At 56.5% G+C, this 18,966-nt stretch overlaps 1 protein-coding gene across 1 annotated transcript in view; it reads right to left on the bottom strand.

Moving 5' to 3' along the window:
* The window catches only part of SEMA3G (semaphorin 3G), a 56,712-nt gene extending 38,401 nt beyond the window's left edge, over positions 1–18,311 (bottom strand). The window contains exon 1 of the mRNA XM_067561173.1: positions 18,016–18,311. Coding sequence (XP_067417274.1) covers positions 18,016–18,130 — 115 coding nt within the window. The 5' untranslated portion in view covers positions 18,131–18,311. The remainder of the gene's footprint in view (positions 1–18,015) is intronic.
* Between the last annotated feature and the right edge of the window lie 655 nt (positions 18,312–18,966).

An 18,966-nucleotide genomic window follows, 5' to 3' on the forward strand; every position in this document is an offset into this window, starting at 1 on the left:
GGTTGCTACACTCACTGTGAATACGTGGCTTACAGTCTACATACAGTCAACCTTCTGGGCTAAGGGACAGGGTCGGAAGAAATGGTGGATAAAAAGCAGGGGGCGGAAGCTGGGAGAACACTACAAGGGGGAAGAGATATGGGAGAGAGCAGGGAGAGGAGGAGGAAAGGAGGAGGAGAGAGAAGGCAAGGCAAGGGTGACGTGTAGCATGTCAAAGGAAAGCTGAGCTGGCACGACCACTGTGCCAAGCTGATACTGCACCATCCCAGCCCGGGGAGACCATGTCCTGCTCCCTGGAGTTTTATTGTCCTTCTTCCACCACCGAGTGCACCCCACTGCAGGGAGGGGATTGGAGGATGGGGTCCTGGCAGCTGACGAGCACGGGTGTTACAGCGGCACGCTGGCTAGCAACGGCGGGTGAAGAAAGGGAGCAGATTGTGAGGCCGAGTGACCTTCGCAGAATCACAGCTGGCACTCACCGTTATCGGAGGCCTGTCTCCACGCTGCCTGCGTATATCTGCAACAAGATAAGCTGAGGGAGCAGGATCTCGGAGCAGGCCTGGGTTCAGGAGACAGCAGTGTTAGTTCCCAGCCGCTCCTTCCTTGATTCTTAGCTGTTCCTGGTCAACTCAGGACAGCCTCCTGCATCGGCAGCTTGGGAAGAAAGCTGGCAGCACCATTCTATCTGCCCGTCTGTGGGTACGAACGTCACATTAAGAGTCTCTAAAGTCAAAAGGCCTCCTCGAGTTCCCAACTGGGACTTCGGAGCAACCGGAGCAGACAGAGATTCAGAAGAGCCCATCCAGGCTCCTCACATCCCAGCACGTTCTCCTTGCTGACGCTGGTTTGGTCCCATTCACACTGGTTCAACGTTAGCTGATGGGGGAGTCAGGGAGGATCCATAGCTGAGAACCACAGTTATCAGGAGAGGATTTTCCTGGCGTAGTCACAGCCATTGGCAGTGCTGGGTCAGTTCTCTGGAGGCCTCCAGCCAACCTAGACATGTTCAGTAAGACCCTGATTCTTTCCCTTAATACCTAAAAAGATCCCTGTTAACCTGAGACCCGCTGCACCCAAGTCTATGCTTGATTTTGCTCTTCTCATGTAGTCAGCACTAGTTCTGGACAAGGACTAAAGCATGCCAGATCCCCTGCTGATACCTAACTAATTCAGTCCCACCTAAATTCCAGTAACACAGCCGACAGTTGTGTTAAGGGAACATTAGCGTTGCAAAGCTAATCATTCACAAAGCAATGAATGAGAAATGCCGGAATTCAGGTTGTCTACAATGCAGCCTTAGCGTTGCCCCTTGTGTGTATGCATTCTGATAAAGTCTCCAACTACACAACCCAGCGCTATTTTTCCCCCAGAGCCCCTGCCTCGTTCACTACACAGGCTGAACAGTGCAGTGAATGAAGCAGCTATTGAATATAGTTATTTTTGCCCTCACGCCCTGGCTCATTCACTACACAACTCTGATTCATCCAGCCTAACCTTGAGGGCCCAGATATGATCACATTAAGATTGTTTCAGGTTTACTCCACACTCATGCTGTGGCCACGAGCCACAGGACCCTGTCTCATTCACTTCATGCCCTGCCTCCTTCTCTGCACACCATCCAACCCATGCACTGAGGGTGAAATTCCCCCTGGGCAGGGGGCCAACCTGAGGCCTAGGCATCACTTAAACCTATTTTGAGGATTAAAGAGATGTATCCGCCTCATGTAGACAATCAGCACAGAGGTGAATTTTACCTGGACTGAAGCAGTGGGACCAACCCCAAATGCTCCAAAATCATGACTCAGGCCCCCTAAAATGATGAGATTGGTTTAGTAACGATTATTGTTGAGGTCCTTTCGTTTGCCTTCTGGTGTTTGAGCACGCAGGGTTGGCATTTGCAAGCTTTTCTCCCTAACTCTGAAGGCGAGACGCTTATCTTAATTTTAAAACGAGCGCCTCTAATCATGACTCCAGCAGACGAGGCCATAAGTCAGGACTTCTTTGTCTCTAACCCATGTGAGCATTTGCACCAGTAGCTCAATCTCCAGCTGTGACATCTCCACAGCAACAAACCAGGATGTCACCGGCAGTGGAGGATGACATTAGTCCAGGGAATAAGCAGCAGGAGCTGGTTAACACTGAAGGGGGAAAGATCCCATCTCTGGGCAATAGAGTGAGAGAAGAACAATAGTGAAGTTATCGGCTTTCCCAGCAGAAGTGCTTCCAGAGAGGAGGGTTTCCGTGTTCTCCAGACATCAGCAGCTCCTTAAAGATGGTTCCTTCTTGTTTAACAGCACTCTCCCCCCCCCATAATAATTCTGTATAAGCTGACCACTAAGCCCTTTATCCCTAGCTGTGTAACTGATACCCACCCTCTGCCCCTTCTCAGGGCACCCAGCTGCTGAAAATCCTCCTGGATAAAGGACACGGGACCGGAGAAAAGCTGTGAAACCAAGACTTTGCCAAATCCACCTCCAGTTCGTTAATCCCCCACACCCCCACCGATGTCAACAGGAATCCTGAATTGCAACTTTGTGTAAGGAGCGCAGGTGTGGGCAGGCTGCATTTATAGAGGGCGGTGGATCAACAAACAGGCCCATTCACATCCAAGATCTGTACGGTTCATCCTCCGGGAAGCGAGTTTCCCCAACGTTGCGTGGTGTTTGCCGTGGGATACCAAAGCATAGATGCACTTACGTCTGGCCCTGCCTCCTCTGTCCTCCCCTAGCAAAGCCAGGCGTCGCCTCTCCTGGATCAAACACTTCTCCACTTGCTGGGTGGAGTGGTGAGCGTGACCCTCCCAGGACCCCCTTCTGGCTTCAAGGAAGAGGGTGGCAATGCAGAAGGAAGCACGCTTTACCTTGGCAGGCCCCCGTTGCTCTCAGTGGCAGGAGTAGAGCGCTAGCATACACAAGGTGCATGGGGCACTGTAACTACCATATCAGGGTTGCTGTAAGCAGGGTGGGACAGCAAGGAGGGTAAGCTGCTGGCCTTCTGTCTACACTAGGTTTCCTCCCACTGCTGCCACCCTGCACCAAAGCAGCAGGAGAGAAATGTTCGGTGTCAAAGCCTAGTGCAGAAATCAGCTTCAGTGGGCAGAGGCCGGCAGGAGAGAAATGTGGTAATTCAGGGTCTCCATGAGCAGCAAGCACCAGCCAGTCAGGTGGTTCACGGCAGCCCTGTAACGCATTAGTTCCGCTGCATAGCGATGGTAAAATATGAGCCTAGAGTGGACAACTCCCAGGCCATGAGGGGGATTGTCTGCCTGGTACATGAGACCCTGCGCCGAGCGTGGGAATTCACCACAGACACAGGGAGCTCCCAGCATGGAGAGGGGAGACCAGGGCTAATTTGTAATCAAGGCCTGGGGCTGTTCCACTGATGTTGACACACAAGGATGCTGGGCGAGAGGCAGCACTCTCCTGGCCACCTGCTTCCTGTGGGGTAGCTGGAACGTTGGGATCAGGAGAAGAAAGTAGGATTTTTAACAATAATAATAATCACAAGGACATAAGGAACCCGGGGGTGGGGAGCACCATCGTTTCCTGCACTCAGCAGGGAAACTGCCAACTGAATGTTAAACCCACACCCAAACCCTGCCCAGATCCAGTGCCATGCTCACTTCCCCTGCCACCCCCAGGTGGCTCTACCTGTCCCTCGTTGTCGGCTTTATGCAATTCTGAGAGCGGCTGCCTTTTCCCACCCTCAACCTCCCAGTTCAGTGATTTCCCAGCGAGATTATCTTCCCTGCTGTAGCAGGGTCTCTGATCTGAATCAGAAGCAAAGCAGGGCATCAATTAGAGCAAGCGGAGAGGGGCAGAGAAGAGGAGGGAGAAGGTGGTGCTAGCCAGGACAGGCAAAGTAGGTAAAATACAATCAAAACTGGCCTGAATTTCCTCCCCAGACTGGACTTCAGAGCTTTTGTTGAAGTCTGAGTGAGCTGGGTTAATTTTTCTGTCTGGTTATTTCCCACTTTCAGGTCCTAACTCTGCACACTGGGGCTCTGAGTAGAAGCCAGTCTCAGGGGCAGACCCGGAGTAACTCCCTTGAAATCAGGGGAGTTCTCATGGTGTGGATCCGGAGAAACAGAGATCAGAATCGGGGCGGACGTACCACTGTGTTCCAGACTCTGCTGGCTTGTTTGGGCAGCAGAGAAATATCCACGCTGGCAAGGTGATGATACCCACAAATATTGGCACCGCTCTTAAATAGGCTCACGTGCAACTCATTCTGTGCACGGCTGCCCCCCACCAACATAGCCCTGTTGCTCGGCTTCTCTATGCACCCCCTGCACGCTGAGGTTTGACAAAGCAGCTCCACGTGCCTTATTCATGATGTGGAGTGACCCGTGCTGCCAGGCATTCAGGCTCTGGAGGGACGCCAGGGGCTGGAATCAAGTAAACCGGCTCGGTGTTAATTATAGGAAGTACGATTGTTTGCGCTGCTGACACAAAGCTTCCATTCTACTCCTCGTTGGCAGGAGGTCTGCAACATGGCTGGGTCACGGTTCCTTGGCCCCGCTTCTGAGAGTTGTTGATTTCAACAGCGCTTAAATCCGTGCGAGGATTTCTGGGCCCTCCTGCTCTGGGGCCAGGGTAAAGAATTGAGCCCAGGAGCAGCGCCTGCTAGTCTATCACCAAACTTGGAGGGATTTAGCCGGTCTTTGTTTTGTAGGGAAAGGGGGAAATAATGCACAACGTCCCCAGGTGTTTAAAAGGGCAGCTCGCACTGGTGCATGCCTGGAAAACCATTCAGCGCGCCCTCACGCCACCAGAGGGGCTGTAAAACCCACCGGAGACGCTGGGCAGGTGTGAGCTGCGGACATCCATCAATACCCCATCCCCTCGCCGCAGCTCTGAAGTCAACGAGATGGAACATGACATGCTTTGTGATCAGACAGAATTACCTCCTCCGCCTCCGCAGGCCGACGGCAGAGAAACAAGGGAGTCATTTGCCGCCCTGGGATCCCACGAGGGTTCGTTCCCACGGCTGGTGCAGTCTAATATGGGGAGAGTGCAGGACTGGAGCTCTGCCCCCCACGTTCTCCCCTGCCAGCCCCACCCCAATGCCCAAAACTACATCTGTGGGGATGGCCCAGCAGCTCGGACCATTGAGAACAGCTCTGGACTCTGCACTGGAACCCATCCTCGGCAGGACAGACCCTACATTCTGCAGTGCCCAGGGCAAAGGTACACCCGGAAGCATCGAGCCGCCACCAGACAACCAGTCCACTGGGGGCCTCCCACTGACAACCCCCGCCTCGGGGAGGCAGGCGCCGTGGCCTCTCCTGCGTGGCTGTGTGCTGAAACACAGCAGAAGGGACTCCTGCTCGCCCCCAGTCTGCTGGGGCCGGAGTCAGATGGGACCGTGAGCGGGGAATGGGAGGTTGGGGCAGGGCCCCATGAACCTCAGTAGGTGCCTGCCTGGGCCTAAGGCACCACTGCTCCTGCATTCAGCCTTCTCCGGGCTGGCTGCGCCCCTTGGTGAAGAAGTTTCTCCAGGTGTGGGTAGCAGTCTCCTTCCTCCCACTCAAACTCTTCTCATTAACACTCCCACTCCCTCCGCGCTCCCGCCGGGGAACGGCCCCTCTGCGCCGCACATCTGGAACGGGTTTTATAGCCGCCACCTTTTCATTCCAGTAACAGAGCCGCCATTTCACGCTTTGCTGCCAGGCCCCAGGAGGCAGGTCTTCCCGGGCGCCCCCCTGCCCGGGCCTGTTCGAATGTAACAGGGAGACCCCGATTCAAACGGGCTATGAGCCTACGGGACCGCCAGCAGCCGGCCAGCCCCAGCCAGAGGCTTACGGCCACGTCCCGCCCGCACAGACTGCGACGGACTCTACCCGGGGTCCCCCCCTGACCCTTGGCACGCTGGCACAGGACTCAGGGCTGCCTCTGAACTGCACCGCTGGCTAGATCAGCACTCTGAAGGGAGGGGGCCAGGGAACGGCTGAAGATCACCACCCGCCCCTCACATGCCTGAGAACAGACACCGTGGGCTCCGGGCTCCAGCCCCAACATAAGTAGCCTCTCCAGTTCCCCCTCCTCCACTCATTCTCTTCTCATTCAGCCCTGCCCCTTCATCATCCCCCTCTCCCCCCCTTTGATGAGGCTTATTTTCAGAGCCCAGCGTTCCCGGCTTGTTTTCTTTAGCCGTGTCATTTATTTCCAGTTGACTCTTTGCTTATTTGCACTGGGCTGTGTAATTATTTCTCAGGAGAAGCCGGCGTGGCCCTGCCAGGGAGGCAAAGTCACCTGATCCTCTCAGAGGCAAGAGACACACAGCCATTTATAACCCAGCCGGACCCCCCGTCCAGGGCCCATGACCCACATCCCCCAACCAGGGCAGGGGCAAAGCAAGGCAGCAAGGAGAGAGCCTGGAAGAAAGAGGAAAGGCAAAGAGAGGGGGTCCCGCGGGGGGAGAGGAAGAGGCAGAAGGACCTGGGAGAGGTTAGGATGGAGTGTGTGCTGATGCCATGGCATTGCACTAGCTGTCTGTCTGTCTGTCTAGCCCTTGAGATGGTCCAAGGTGCCCCCGAAGCGACGTTGCTTCCATCAGAGCCGTGCACTGAGCCCCTTACACCGCAAGTGGCTGAGCCAACGTTCTCCTGGGTTCCTGCCCCACTTACTCCAGAGAGCCCAGCGGGGCTACTGGATCCCGGGCGAACAGGCATTGCAAAGGGTGGGGTTAGGAGCAGGAGGCGCCCCGGTGCCACAGCAATGCGTGTGACTTCCCAGCCGCCCCGGGGGGAAAGCACTGCGGCGTGGAGCAGCTCAGCTGCAGCCCACAGCCCACTGCAAGCACCTCGGCTGGCTGACGTGTGCAGACACAAGGCGTCGCAAGGGCAGCATGTGCCAACTCAGGGCTTTGGGCACGGCTTTTAGTGAGGGCAAAGCTGCAGCAGGAGAGCGAGTCACGAGGCAAGAGCGGGGAAGAAGAGGGCTGTGAGAGAGGCAAACATGGGGAAATAAACTGACCCTGCAACACCACGCGCTGCCGGTTAGGAAAGGGTCCCAGAGCAACGGGTGTCGGGATTTCTGAAACCATCCTCCCACAGGCACCTGCTCCAGCCCCCTTCACCTGCCTCTCCACACAGGAGCCTCCCTCCATCTCCCAGACTCCTCGCTCTTCAGCCCACACAGCTGCAGCTGCCAAAGATGTGCTGGCCCACAGCCGGCCCTTCCACATCCCTCCATGCACCCATCTCGCTCCTCCAGCCTCTCATCCACCTCCCTTGCTTCTCTGTTTTATTCTATTTGGGGAAGGCTCCCAGCAGCTTCTGGGGATGGATGTCAAAGCTGACCCCCAGGTTATTATTCTAGTCCCAGCTGCATTAGCACCAAGCAGAGGCCTCAGGAAGCAGGGGCGCAGCGTCTCTCATCCATGGTAGCCCGCCAGTCTTGGAAAGAATTTCAATGCCCAGGGGGCTGCCAACTGGTTTGTAACACAGCCCTGTTCTCCAGCTCTGCTCCTCCCTGCAGCCCCGGATCCTGTCCCTCTGCCAATGGCTTCTACAGCATCTGATCCCGGAGGTTTGGGAGAGGGTGGGTGGAGGATGGGTCGGGCAGCTGGAATGATGTTGGTTTAGGTTCACTTGTGTAAACGGTTGCTTTCACTGCAAGGGATTCCCTGCCCTCGCCTGGCCCAGTCGATCGAGGACAGGGACGATTCTACAAATGGTTGGACCAATAAGGCCAAGGCACAGGAACAAGGCGGGTAGGAAAACAGCTGAGCCCGTGGAGAGATGCGCTGGGCCTTTCATCCTGGACAGGGGAAAAATCAAAGCAGAATCTGTGCCCTCATTGCTGCAGCTCTCCACAGGGATGTCCTAGCAGGAAACTGACTCGCCTCCTTCCAGGGCATCGGCTCTGCTGCCGAGCAGCCAGGGAAGGGTTGATTTGGGCTTGCAAATCCGACAAGCCTCAGTACGTACACACGCACCCCTCTACCAACGTACAAAGCCAACGTACTAACGCACAAATGCACATACACAGCACGGCACTCTCCCATCCATGCACACCACAGCCCAGATTCTTGCCAACATATACACACACAAACACTGCACCTCCCTCCCCGCAGAGATGGGACGTTTCACTCACAGGCCCTGTCCCCTGGGTACAACTTCAAGTGAGAGATTGACTAGATTAGCCCCAAATCCTCTATTAGTGACAGAACCGCTCGCTCTGGCAACCCCAGTGCCAGGAAAGGAAACCTGCAGAGACGTCTCCAGTGCCCACCCCTCGCCCTGTCGCCCTTCCCCAAAGGGCTGGTTTTAGGGACTCCCGGCCTTAAGTGCCAGCACCTGGCCCCAATGCCCCCGCCACCCACTCCTGCTCCTGCTGTGGGAGACCCAGCCCGTCTCCTCTGCCACAGAACCGTTATTATGAGGGAGGGCAGGGGAACTGCGTGGGCTCTTAGTGCAGCTGCTCCATAAGGCAGACAGAGCCCTGCTCTCCCTTCTCATTCCCATGGAGGTCAGGACAGGCACATGTGAAAGGGATGGGGGATGTGTTGCTGGTAGGTTCCCTCCAGAGCACGCTCGGACCACAAGCCCAGGAGTTTTGGCTCTGGAGCAGAGGCCTGGCTGACCTGGCCTGGCGATCATACCCACCCACCGTCAGCAGCTCAGGCCCAGCCTCTGCAGTTTCTTTGGATCCCATGGTGGGGAGCTAGCTGTGCTGGGGAATCAGGGATCCCATCAGCCCAATGCCCCACCATGAGACCTTCAACCACACCTCAACCCAGACCTCTCTCCCCCGATCACCCATTGCTGGTGCCTCTGCGATTTCCAGTTCCAGCCGGGGCCCTGATCCTCAGCTGCTCTTTCCTCATCCAGCCATGGACACACCTGCTCTGTGCTGGTGTGTGCAACACATGGTACGGGGAGGAGGAGGAGCTGGAGGTCCAGCTGGAACTACCCAGACACCCATGCAGTGCAGCCAGACAAATAAAGCCCAGAGTGACACACTTCACTATCCAATCTCAGTACCCAACAACCAAGGGCACATCCGCCAACAGAAGCCAGATCCACTCACCCCCCTAGCTGCACCCTTCGCCCAAACCCCCTGTAATGCCAGCTGTGGGGTTTCCATCACTCAGCCATGAAGTCTCCCTTGGTGGTGGGTAGGCCGAACCAGAGAGCTCTCAGCATTATACCTTTACATTAAGAAGTCTGCTGCCATATGTTGATGCTGAGCTAATGCAGCAGGTTATATGGAAGAGACACACACACTGTGCTCTCTTGTGGAGACTTCTTTTGGTCTTTCCCTTAACCTAAAGGCCAGTAAAGGCCATTTTACGGCGAGGCAGTGAATAGAATATCAGCATGAGACTCAGGAAACCTAGGTTCTAGTCCCAGCTCGCCCATGGCCTGCTGGTAAATTGCTTCTCTTTCCTCTCCCGCTTTAGGCTGTGAGCTCTTTGGGCCAAGGACTTGTACAGTGCTTGGCAGAATGGAGCCTTGATTTTAGCACTATTGTACAGAGTAATAATAGTGCTCCAAGCTGAAAATCTGGCAGACAGCTGCTGTGTTGTGTATGGAAAACATAACACACTGCTCCCTTCCAAACCAGGGTCCTTCCCCTCCTCACACCGACTGCTTGAGTCCTGCTGCTGCTCGCCCCGCCTGATTGCACACAGCCCCTTCTTCTCTACACCACCCACGCCACCTCCTCCCCCGGCCCAGCTTCCATCACACTAGCACTGTTAGCCAAAGACGCTCCCTGGATCCCCCAGGCTGCGGAGCATTCTCAAGGACATTCTCACAGAGAGATCCGATGGGCGTGTTCTCTTCCAGGGATACAGCCTGGGCAGGGAAAGCAAACCACGCCGGCATCCCCAGAGACAGCACCCGAGGCGCACGGAGGTAGGTGCTGGCTCTGGATAGCCTGCCCAACAAGCTGCACCAGACTCCTCTTCCGAACCCGTCGTGGAGTTCTGCAGGTGCCACAAACCTAACCCCACCAGAGTGGGGGTCTTTGCTGCCTCTTTGGCACAGAGCCACCTACTGGCAGGGGCAGGGATGACCAGCTGCAGGCTCCCCCAGCCACACTGAATCTCATAGCAGTGCGAGACTCCCAGCTTAGGTTTGCTTTTCCATCTGCTGCAAAGTACACAGAGGTAGCCCTGCAATTTCCTCAGCCCTGCAGGATTTCCCTCCCCGTTGAAGCTGCCAGGTCTTCAAAGAGCCACTGAGGCTGGCACAGCTCCTGGGAGGCCAAGAGATTCCCAGGCAGGGACTCGGGCTGTGAAAATCAACAGCGATGCCCAATGCGCAGAGGCACCCGCTGAGATCCCGAGCCATCTCCGCAGGGAGAACCCAGCCCCTGAGTCACACCCATGCTGGGCAACCCATGCAGCTGCCCCCGCTGCTGTTCCCACCCACTCCACCATATCTGGCTGCCTTTCAAGCCCTCCCCCGCTACGGACCTAGCCTCAGAGATCTCTTGGTTACTCCAGCCCCATGGAAGGGGCCGTGGTGTTTTTCTATTATTAAACAGCAATAACATTTCCCCCTCTCAGAATAACATTGGCAAGGCCTCTCGCTCTTCTATTGTTTCAGAAAACTTTCCCCCGGCAAATTCCTCTGCAGGCTGGGAGTTTTTAATCTAGTGTTTCTGCGCTAGGAGAAAGAGGTGGAAGAAGGGCCTGCCTACTCCCTGCTCGAGACGGAGGCCCCTCAAAGAGCCTGGGCTTTTCCCCAATGCCGAGGAGAACCGTGGATTTCCCAGCGGCATGATCATCTCCAACCAAACCTCCGCTCGTGACCTGCTGGGGAAGGATCTACCACCCTCCACGCCCAAGACTCTAGCCCAGCAGGTGCTGGGGATGTCATCTAGAGAGAGACCCAAGCCAAGCATTTGGATTTGGATCCAATCGTCCCAAACTTAGCTCAGGGGTTGTAGCCCAGGCCCCCTGTCTAGTGCGTCCTAATTGGGGCATGCTTCCCCCCGAAACCATCTTATCAGGGGAGCGGAGGCACTCTGCGGTGCTCCACTTCCCAACGCACTGGCCTGGGGCTGCACCCAGGAGAGGCTGGTACTTCCAGCTGGGGGGCTGGGAGGGTGCAGTACTCGGGGCAGTTATGGGGAGGGGAGAGGGATGAGGGGGGGTAAAGCATGCACTTGTGGGGTAGGAGGTGGGATGGGAGAGGTACCCGGCTGGCTGCACTGTGAATTTCTGCCCCATTCATTTGAAGGGGCCGTTCAGGTCCAGCTGGGACAGAGAAGACCTCCAGAGTTAATTCCCTTAACGTTAAATACTCCCCTCTTTACCACCTCCACTTACCAAGCACAGGGTAGAGCCAGGCCTCTGCATCAAGAGCCTATCTCCCGCACCCCTTACCTGCACTGCCCATGCTGCTAGCAGGGAGATCCCACAGTGTGGAGCCAAGGCAAACAGCTTCTCCTTCCAGCTGGGCGGTGACACGGCCTCTCCGTGGGATGTCCCTCTTGCCTCCTGACCCGATTCTCCCCCGCCCCCCATTATTTTGTCTGCGCTGTAATTTGGAGAAGTGACAGGAGCCCACCCAGCACTGCTGAACCAGCCTGTTTTGTCTAACAGCCGGGCCGTGAGCGGGACGGATGGGAAACTGTCAGAGCGAGCCCGCCGGCAGGGACCCACTCAGGGAAGCAGGGCCCGATGCAGCGTAAGCATCTCCCTCCCTGTCTCCCTGGTCCTTCCCCTGGAGCGCCTCTCTCCCCCATTTCCCTTTGGGAACAGCCACCCAAAGACACCCCCACACACACCCGGAGTGCCGACAGGCCCTACGATTCTGGGTCTAGAGGTCCCCTAAGAGCCTAAGGATGGGAGGAGAAGTGGCTCGCACCAGGGCACAGAGTTTGTCAGTAACCAACCCTGGACTAGAACTCCAGCTTTCCTGATTGCCAGCCCCGTGCCTGGTCCTCGAGGCCACACGGTCTCAGACCCAGGATGACACAGCAAGTCAGGGGCAAGAGACCCAGGATACCTGAGCCCTCCCGTGCTGCCTTTCAATATAGAAGCCGGTAGCACCCGGGGGGAAAAGCACAGGCTGAAATTTTCAAAGCTGCCTGAAGGATCTCGCAGCCCAGCTCCTCTTATTTTCAACGGGGGGACACAAATCCAGCAGCTCGGAGAATCTCAGCCGCCTTTCCCATGGAGGCAGCAGCCCCCCAGCCCTTCCATCCTCTCCTGGGAGGAAGCAGTGGAAGAGGCTTGGCAGCCGGTCAGCTCTATGAACCTGCTGTTAGCAGGAAGGGCCTCCTTGAGAAGGTGGGGGAGGAACGGGACCTTCCCAGCCACACAGCTGGCAGCGCGCGGGCACGGTGCACATGCCCGCCGGGAAGGAGTGAGACGGTATAGTGAATGCCGGGCCCCACGGAGAACTAAGTGCACGCCCAGCCAGTGCTGCTTGCAGCCTAGGGCTGGGGCAGCTTCCCTCCCACCCTCCCGCCAGCCAGATTCTGGCTCCAAGCACCCCAGCAGGCTTTGGCCTCTCGTCTGATTGTTGCACAACCAGCCCCGTTCTTTGAAAATGCTCCCTGCTCCAGCCAGTCACAGCCTCCTCGCAGGAAACTCCCAGCTAGCCACAGAAAAGCCTGTCTCCCCCATTGCCAACCGATGGAGTTATGCTGCTTCCCTGAAGAGCAAGAGAGCAGCTCTGACGGTGGCTTCCTTTAACTACAGACAATGTGTCCAGCCAGGCACTGGGACGCAGGACCCCAAGTTCTTTTCCTTTCTCTGCCAGGCTCCGTGTGGGACTCCGGACAAGTCACCTCCCCTCTCTGTGTGGCAGCTCCTCCACACGTAACGTGAATGAGATTGACCCACTCCCCAAGGGGAGCTCGGAGGCTCCATTAATTTGTGCTTCTAAAGAAATCACAGCTCAGCTGTGGAGACTAGCCTGGTGTGGCTGGCCAGTCTCGGATCAGCTGGCGATCGGCTGTCCCGATGGACACACATTTCCGTCCGGTGATCGAGTCAGGGGCTCTCCCCCACGTGTAACTGAACTGAGGCGCTTGCATAGCTGAGGCAATGAAGAGCACCCGTTGCCAGGGCCACGACTAGGCAGGGCGCTTGGCAGAGCAATCCACGTCAGGATGGGGATTTTAGAGCACCTCGAAAAACTGGCTGTTAACCAGCGAGTCTCGCCCCGACCTGCAGTGCTACACCCCGCCAGCAGTGTTCCAGTTCACTGCCGGAACACCCTCACTGCAAACCAAAGTTGGTTCAGGGGCTGAGACACATGCTAGGGCAGCTGGGAAAAGAGACGGGGGAAATGAAGCCGGAGTGGCGGATTAGCGGAGTTCAACAATGGAGAGGGCCCGCAGTTGGTAGCGCTCTGCCTTTCCTTCCCAGCAGGGGTCACTGCAGACACAGGGAGGATAATCACACGGGTGAGCAGGGGCGGCAGGCAGTACGGCCCACACAATAGACTGGGTGTCGAGCGGCTGGTTAGCCATTGCGGACAGTGACGGAGCAGGTCTGCGGCTGATCAGCTCTGCCTTTTCCAGCAGGGTTCACTGGTGAGTACAGGACGACGGGGCCACACTTTGACCAGCCAGGGGACAAGCAGGCACAAGACAACACGTGTACGCACAAAGCGGCAATAGCAACAGCCATCCTGCTTTACAACCAGTGACTACAGAGAGCTGTGGGGAAGCGCCGAGCACGTCCCCGGGCGGGAGGGAAGGCGTAAAACGCACCGATCCTCAGAGGACTGCAAACCTGCTCCAGGGATTCCTGGCGGGGTGGGTGGGGCCGTGAGGATGGTGCTGGCGCTCAAGCAGAACCCAGGGCTCTCAGCCGGCTCGTGTGCCATTGGGAAGACACAGGGAGCCATCTGGAACATGGCAGGGTCATGCCACCCAGCCCAGGAGCTTCCTTCTTTTTCAGGGCTACCGGCTGCACTGGAACAGCCGGGGGTCAGGATGAGAGGCTCACCCCAGGCCAGAGAGCGGGGGCGTGTTCAGTGGGAGCTGCTCTCCTCCCAGCAGCAGGGGGCTGGTGTTTACAAAGCACAGAGATACAGCCCTGGGCATTCCCCGTGGGATCCCCTTCCAAGTTCCCCAGCACATTTCTGCAGGCCCCTCCCTCCAGGAGGGGCCGGGCTCTGGAAGCTGCCCTGCTGGGGTCTCTGCCAAGCGGGAAGATCCCAATCTCCCGGGGCATCAAATCAAGAACAGTTTGTTTTCTGAGGGTCTGGTTCCAACTAACTAGCTGCAGCCCGTTGGGCAAGTAACTCACGGGGCTGCGTGATTGGGCTAGCAACCACAGGCCAGTGGGAAGGGCCAGGTGTTACATTCCTCTCTCCACGATCACAGGAACCCAGTCCAGGTTCTTCTCCTACCCAGAGTCCTCTCCAGTAAGACACCCAGCTCAGGGCCTCCTCCGCACAGGTGCCACATTCAGTCCCTCCCTCCCGGGCAGGCAGCAGCAGCGATGCCTGCCCGGTTCCACTGCTTCGCCTGGCACTGGATTCACCCTTCGTCCCCTCCCTGTGGATTTTCTGACAGGCCCGGACAGCACCATCCCTGGGAGTGCGTATTAGCAAGGGCTGCTGCGTGATTCTCAGCAGCATCCAAGCCGCACGAGCTCCACTTCCCAGAGCCAAATTCCCCTCCCACTCTCGAAAGCCAAAGGGTGCCACCAGGAGTCTGGCCCCGGGGGAGCGGCTGAGGCCTGTGAACCACGCAGCACAGGGCCAGCATTCCCAGCCACGTCCTTGCGTCCGTCCCGTAGGCTGGCGCGCCTGCCTGCTGCACACAGGAGATACGGCGGGAACGCCCTGCGGCAGGGAGGCCTGAAGACACGCTGAAGGTCACAAACGATTTGGCTGAGCGATCCGCTGGGGGAAGGGGCGGCAAGGTGGCAGGCGTAAAGACTGTTCGATCTCCCGGCGCAGGGGCCAGCTCCCACCCTGGGGTAACTCCCCGGACTTCAGCCGTCACGCCGGGGACGAGACTGGCCTGACATGTTCACAGCCATGGGGGAGAGGAGAGGTCAACTGCCCTTAGAAAGATGGGGCTCAGACACTTCCTGCCCAGGGTAGCTACCAGCCGGCTTAATGCTGCTTTGGCAGAGTCCCCCCCCTCCCACTGCCGGGCACTCCCTCCTGGAGCCACCCTGCTGTGCCTCCAGCCGGCTGGTAACCCTGTTCACCTCCGGCCTGCAGCAGGTGCCCATGCATGGCAGCCTTCCCCTGGCAGATAGCCAGACCATTGCAGTGCTCTGGGACCACTTGCCTTTCACCTCAATGGGGAGCCAGAAATACCCCCAACCAGGGTGATGACTGGGAGTGGCAGGGCACCGTGGGCACACCCCTGCAGTGACGGGCGATGGGGAGATCTGGGCAGGACCCCACAGCAAGACGTGGGCTGGTGCACTGTGGTTTCTATAGCCAGTGCTGCACGGACCACGATGTGTCACCTTACGCCTGCTAAAGGGGCTGTTCAGTTTCCCTTCCTTAAAAGCAGCGGGGCCCAAACGGCCTCACCTCCACCTCAGAGGCCGCTGCCACCTCCCTCTCACCTCTAGCCCTCCCGGCTTCCTTTTCCTTGTAGTCTATTTTTAAACAGCTCATAGTGTTGCACTGGAGTTTGTTTTTTAAACAGGAGATTCTCACGGTTGCCCAGGCAGATTTCCCCGCACAGCGATCCTCATAAACCAATGAACGAAGCAGCACAGAGAAAGCCCTTGCTCCCATCTACCCTTCTGCGTGGGAAAAGCTCCCAAGCAAAAATCCTTAAAGCCACCAACTTATCTTCTTTCAAGGTCCCCCTGGAAACTCCCCTCTGCCTTGAGGAACACAGAAAGGAGCAGCTGATAACCATTTGGCAGGTTGGAAGCGGAGATCGCTGCTCCTGAATGGCTAAGCATTGCCTTCATCCTTTTATCATAGCTCCCCCTTCATCACCACATGGCTTATGTTTTAGACTGCAAGCTCTCTGGGGCAGAGACATTCATGTACTATACGTTCATATGACACCAGGCACAACGGGATCCCCAACCTGGCTGAGGGATCCAGGTGCTACCACCACAGACATGTTAATTAATAAAGGATAAATTTCAAAGATATCACATTAAAGGTGGAGGGAGAAAAAGATTTTTTTTAATGCAACCTAATTAACTTGTGGAACGCACCGCTGCAGGAAATTATTGAATGAAGTTGCAGTAAAGGAGAAGACACTCTCATGCCTAAGAAACTGGGTATCATTTTCAAGAGTGCCTGAGTGACTCATGACATAGCTCTCATTTTCAAAATGACTCAAGCACTCAGGAGCCCAAGTCAATGGGATTTAGGCACTTTTGAAAATGTCACCCAACAAATAGAGTTGCTCAGATACAATTATAGGAGGTGCTGGCTGCAGCTGGGGAAGGAAGGGTATGTGCCTGCACTGCAAGGACAAGCCCAGCCCAAGACACTGGGTACATACTCGAGCGGCCACAGCTCCACTGCTGTTGTGACCAAAGCTAGCTGGATCCTCTACGAGCACTGCACTCATCCCTCTGACTGCCACGCAGACATGCCCCGAGTGCCACCATTTCCCCTTTTACACCACGCACCCGCTCGCAGTTACCTGGCGTCCCCAGCCACCCACACAGTACGGGAACAGCCCCAAACCCTCCAGCTACCCATTGTCCCAGAGACTATCATTAGCTACAGCTGCCTGCAGTACCGCAAACTGATCACTGCACTGTGGGTCCCACGGAGACCTGCGACTCACATGGTCTCACCGGGGATGAAGAAGGAGCAGGAGCCAAGGCAGGTCTCGCTCACATTAGCCAGACTGAGGGATTTTCTAAGCAGGATTTTCATTTAGACATTAATTCTGGCCCGTGCACCATTTCATCCTGGCAGGGCACGCTGAAAAGAGGGAGAGACTTGCAGGGTAGCAGACTCTCTCCACGCAGACGGCTGCGATCTCTGTTGGCTTAGCGCTGCTAGTTTAGCCAGTGAGATAGGAACCTGTGCAGTCCGGGAACAAGCAAAGCCTGCCTAGCAGCGCCGGGGGGCAGGCACAGCCACTGCTGGCTGCTACAAAACGAGAGAATGACATTTCCCGGAATGTGGGGGGTGACCACCCCATAGTCATTGCAGGAACCCATTCCAACCATCCTTCTGAGGGGCAAAGCCCCAGGGGGCAGCGAGGGCAAATGGGGCCGACTATTTATAAATCTTAACATGTCCCAACACACACGAACCCCCACAGCAACTAACCCCGTAAGTGCCCCGCATAACACCCTTGCAGGATGCTCTGCAGTTCCACTGGGCACCGTGAGTTTTAGTACACGGACGCACATCCTAGTACAGGCACAGGATAGAGCCGGGGCTAATTTGTCAGGCATACAGTGTACACCCCTAGGGAAGGGTAAAGGAGTTAATTGCCAACACTTCCGCTTTGCCCTCAGCAGATCTCAGTGTAATAGGGCTGAGAAGGGGTTATGGGAGCCAGGTGACAAGACAAGACAAGACAAGACAAGACAAAAAATCACACCCTTGCTCACTTCGCACCTGCACAGTTCTTTGTTACCTCCCTGCACCTTCACTGCTCCCAAACCCCTCCCCACATCCAGCTGAAATTGCTCCCCCCAGGTGCCAGAAATCCCCCCTTCACCATCCACCAATATCTTCCCTCCCCAACCCGAGTGCAGCAGAGATAGCGCCAATAAGATCTGTTTAGAGAGCTCTGATCCACGGGTCTCGTTCAGACACAGGCATAAAGCAATAAAGCCAGCAAGTGGCAAGTCAAAAGCAGGAGGAGAGCCACGGGCAGCCCCATGCGAGTTTCATGGTTGAATCCTCAACACCATCTCCAGAGACAGCAGGCAGCAGCTCTCAGCCATACAGTCCATGGTCATTATTACAAGGTCGGGGAGGTAATCTCTCTTACTGGACCTCGTTCTATTGGTGAGAGAGGCAAGCTTTCAAGTTTACACAGAGCTCTTCTTCAGGTCTGGGGAAGAGATTACCTACCCCACCTTGTCTCCCTAACACCCTGGGACCAGCACAGCTACAACGACACTGCAAATTACCTTTATAAGACAGGCGGAGTCTGGGCACATTCCCTTTGGTGCCTGCACAGCTGGCGAAGAGATTCCAGAAGAGCCCCCAGGTTGCTAGGATCTGGGAGAAACAGCCAGGCTCCATGCTCACTTGCTGCTCTGCTCTTCCTTTCAAGAGGCCTGGCCTGGCCACTCCCTGGGCTGGAACTCAATGGGCTTCCTTTCCGCCCTCCCTGCTGCACGCCTTCCAGGGAGAGACAGCTGGGGAGATCCCAGCTGGCCAGTATGTGCTCATGCAGCCTTCCCCACCCCTGCTCTCTCCTGCCCGCCTGCCACAAGCTGCTGGCTCCAAGGCGACTACTGGGAAGTTTTATACACGCAGGGCTCCACCCAGCTCCTTGCAAGGAGACGGCCACAGAGCAAGAGATGGGGGAGACCGGCCTTTTCAAGGACTTCCCCAGCTGCTGCTCTGCTCCTTGTCTGTGCCTGTGCAGTCTCCAGCAGAGCTCCCTGGGATTGAATTCTCTGCGGCTTCTGTGCTTTCTCCCCTACTGAGCTGGAAGAGGCAGTGGGGGGTTAAATAGTCACTGCTGGAATGCCATTCAATCCTGGACAGTTGCACCAGAGATGGATTTGGTCCTTGGCATGCAGAGGAGTAAAATTAAAGGCAGATTTCTTCCCCATATCTCCTCCAGAATTGGCCCATCAGCCAAACCACAACCTGGCAGCAGCCTGCCTTCCCTTCCAGGAGCCCTAACAGATCCATTTTTTCCTTTAAAAGGAAGGAGACATGAGGGCAAGCGGAACGAGCCGGGGGCCTCGGCCCATTTCCCCCGGGAAGCTCACCCCAAAACCATACCCCCCAGTCGGCACACAGCCACCCCCATGCTGGTCAGTGCAGATAAGAGCTGAAAGGATCTCAAGGACTGACCTACCCACTCACGCCTAGAAAGGTGCCTTCAGATCAGACCCAGTGACTTG

Source organism: Emydura macquarii, unplaced genomic scaffold (assembly GCF_026122565.2).
Source record: "Emydura macquarii macquarii isolate MOO-44397 ecotype Brisbane River unplaced genomic scaffold, CSIRO-AGI_Emac_v2 contig_2369, whole genome shotgun sequence".
Classification (NCBI taxonomy): Eukaryota; Metazoa; Chordata; order Testudines; family Chelidae; genus Emydura; species Emydura macquarii.